The sequence below is a fragment of the Rhagoletis zephyria genome, unplaced genomic scaffold (assembly GCF_001687245.7).
Source record: "Rhagoletis zephyria isolate East Lansing unplaced genomic scaffold, Rhagoletis_zephyria_1.1 Rzeph_scaffold_01449, whole genome shotgun sequence".
Classification (NCBI taxonomy): domain Eukaryota; kingdom Metazoa; phylum Arthropoda; class Insecta; order Diptera; family Tephritidae; genus Rhagoletis; species Rhagoletis zephyria.
In genome coordinates, this window is record NW_016158533.1 from 119894 (window position 1) to 121362 (window position 1469).

Consider the following 1469-nt stretch of genomic DNA (forward strand, 5'->3'; position numbering starts at 1 on the left):
AAAAAAAAAAAAAGTTTTACCATGATTGCACATAACTCAAAGAATTTTCATTAAAAACCAAACAATTTGTTAGTGAAAATTTGCTAAAAATATAAGTGAAAGCAACCTAAAAGCTTAAGCACAGATATAAAAGGACGGACACAAAGTCAGCGGAAAGCTTTAAAACTCAAACAGCAATAGTATCATAATATAAAATATATAGCTAGTTTTTCCAATAAGGATGCAGTTGTTAGGGTTAAAAAATATTTTTATATTTATTTGTGTATTTTTTTGTTTTGGTTTTTGGTTATTAAATACAGTCAAAAAGCGCTGCGCACATATATGCAAATAAGAGCTTACCTTTTGTGGCAAAAACTGTTCTTTTTTTGCCTAAAATTTCCTAAATTATACTCCGAATAAAAATTTTTAGTTACAGATGTTATTTTTTTGAAATGTTATACATAGACATAGATAAATGCATATTTTTTATATGTACAATTTATGCGCTAAGCAAATGATAGGCGGTTGGTTTTTATTGCAGTAAGTAAATAAGTACATAGTTATTAATTTGTTAGACAACCCCCTTAAAGTTTAAATGTTAACCGTTAGGCTAGTGTGTTTTAATTTGTGGTTGTGTTTGTGTTCGAATGACATTTTGGCGTAAGTTTCCTATGCTAACTGCTTTCCGGTTTTTCTTCCTTTTTTACTAGCTAATTATTGTACTTGTATTTTTTTGTAACTAATTTTTTCTGTGCGGATTTTTTTATTTATTTATTTTAATTTTGCACAGAGCTTTCTGCTATTCTACTTTTAATTTGTTTAGCTTCCTTATCTTCTTATTCTTTTTCTTATTCTCTATTCACCTTTCTTTTTCACCTAACAGTGGATTGTGTTAATTGTAATTTTCTGTTCCTATTATCCCCCCTTCAACTCACCTGTTGTACATCAGCACATCCGGCTTCCACAGCTTATTCGGTGTTATCCGCAGATCTTTCACGCCTCCATATTCAGTTTCATTCCATCGTAGATTATAGTCATTCCATTCCTTTTGGTGTTTTCATTATGAGTTCATGCGCATATTTTTGGTTTTGTGTTTGACAAGATGAGAGGAAAGAATTTGCGGTTAGTAAAATATGGTAATTAAAATATTTTCATAATAAACTATTGTAAAAACTTTATAAATAAAATAAAAATCCTACTTCATATAAATAAGTATGTAGCTTACTAGGCGCTATAAGATTTCTTGTTAAATTGCTTTTATAAACCTGTTTTCGATTTAAAGAGAAAAATAACGCTAAAAGCTTAAATAAGTTGCCTTATTTTTTCTCTATTTATTTAAGATTAAAATCACATACTGATTAAAGGTTTAGATAAATGACATCAATTAGTCAAAAAATTTATCTACTAAGACGACTCTGGATTTACAACCCTTAATTCGGTTACAAATCTTTGTTGATCTATGTTTAATTTAGAAATCTAGAAGTAAATGC

The 1469-nt window shown here is 28.5% G+C and overlaps 1 protein-coding gene across 1 annotated transcript in view; it reads right to left on the reverse strand.

The window, feature by feature from the left end:
- The window catches only part of LOC108364043 (neuronal acetylcholine receptor subunit alpha-7-like), a gene marked incomplete at its 5' end in the record, with an annotated part of 106357 nt that extends 105333 nt beyond the window's left edge, over window positions 1–1024 (reverse strand). The window contains one exon of the mRNA XM_017617594.1: window positions 915–1024. Within this exon, the coding sequence (XP_017473083.1) occupies window positions 915–1024 (110 nt within the window). The remainder of the gene's footprint in view (window positions 1–914) is intronic.
- Window positions 1025–1469: the final 445 nt, after the last annotated feature.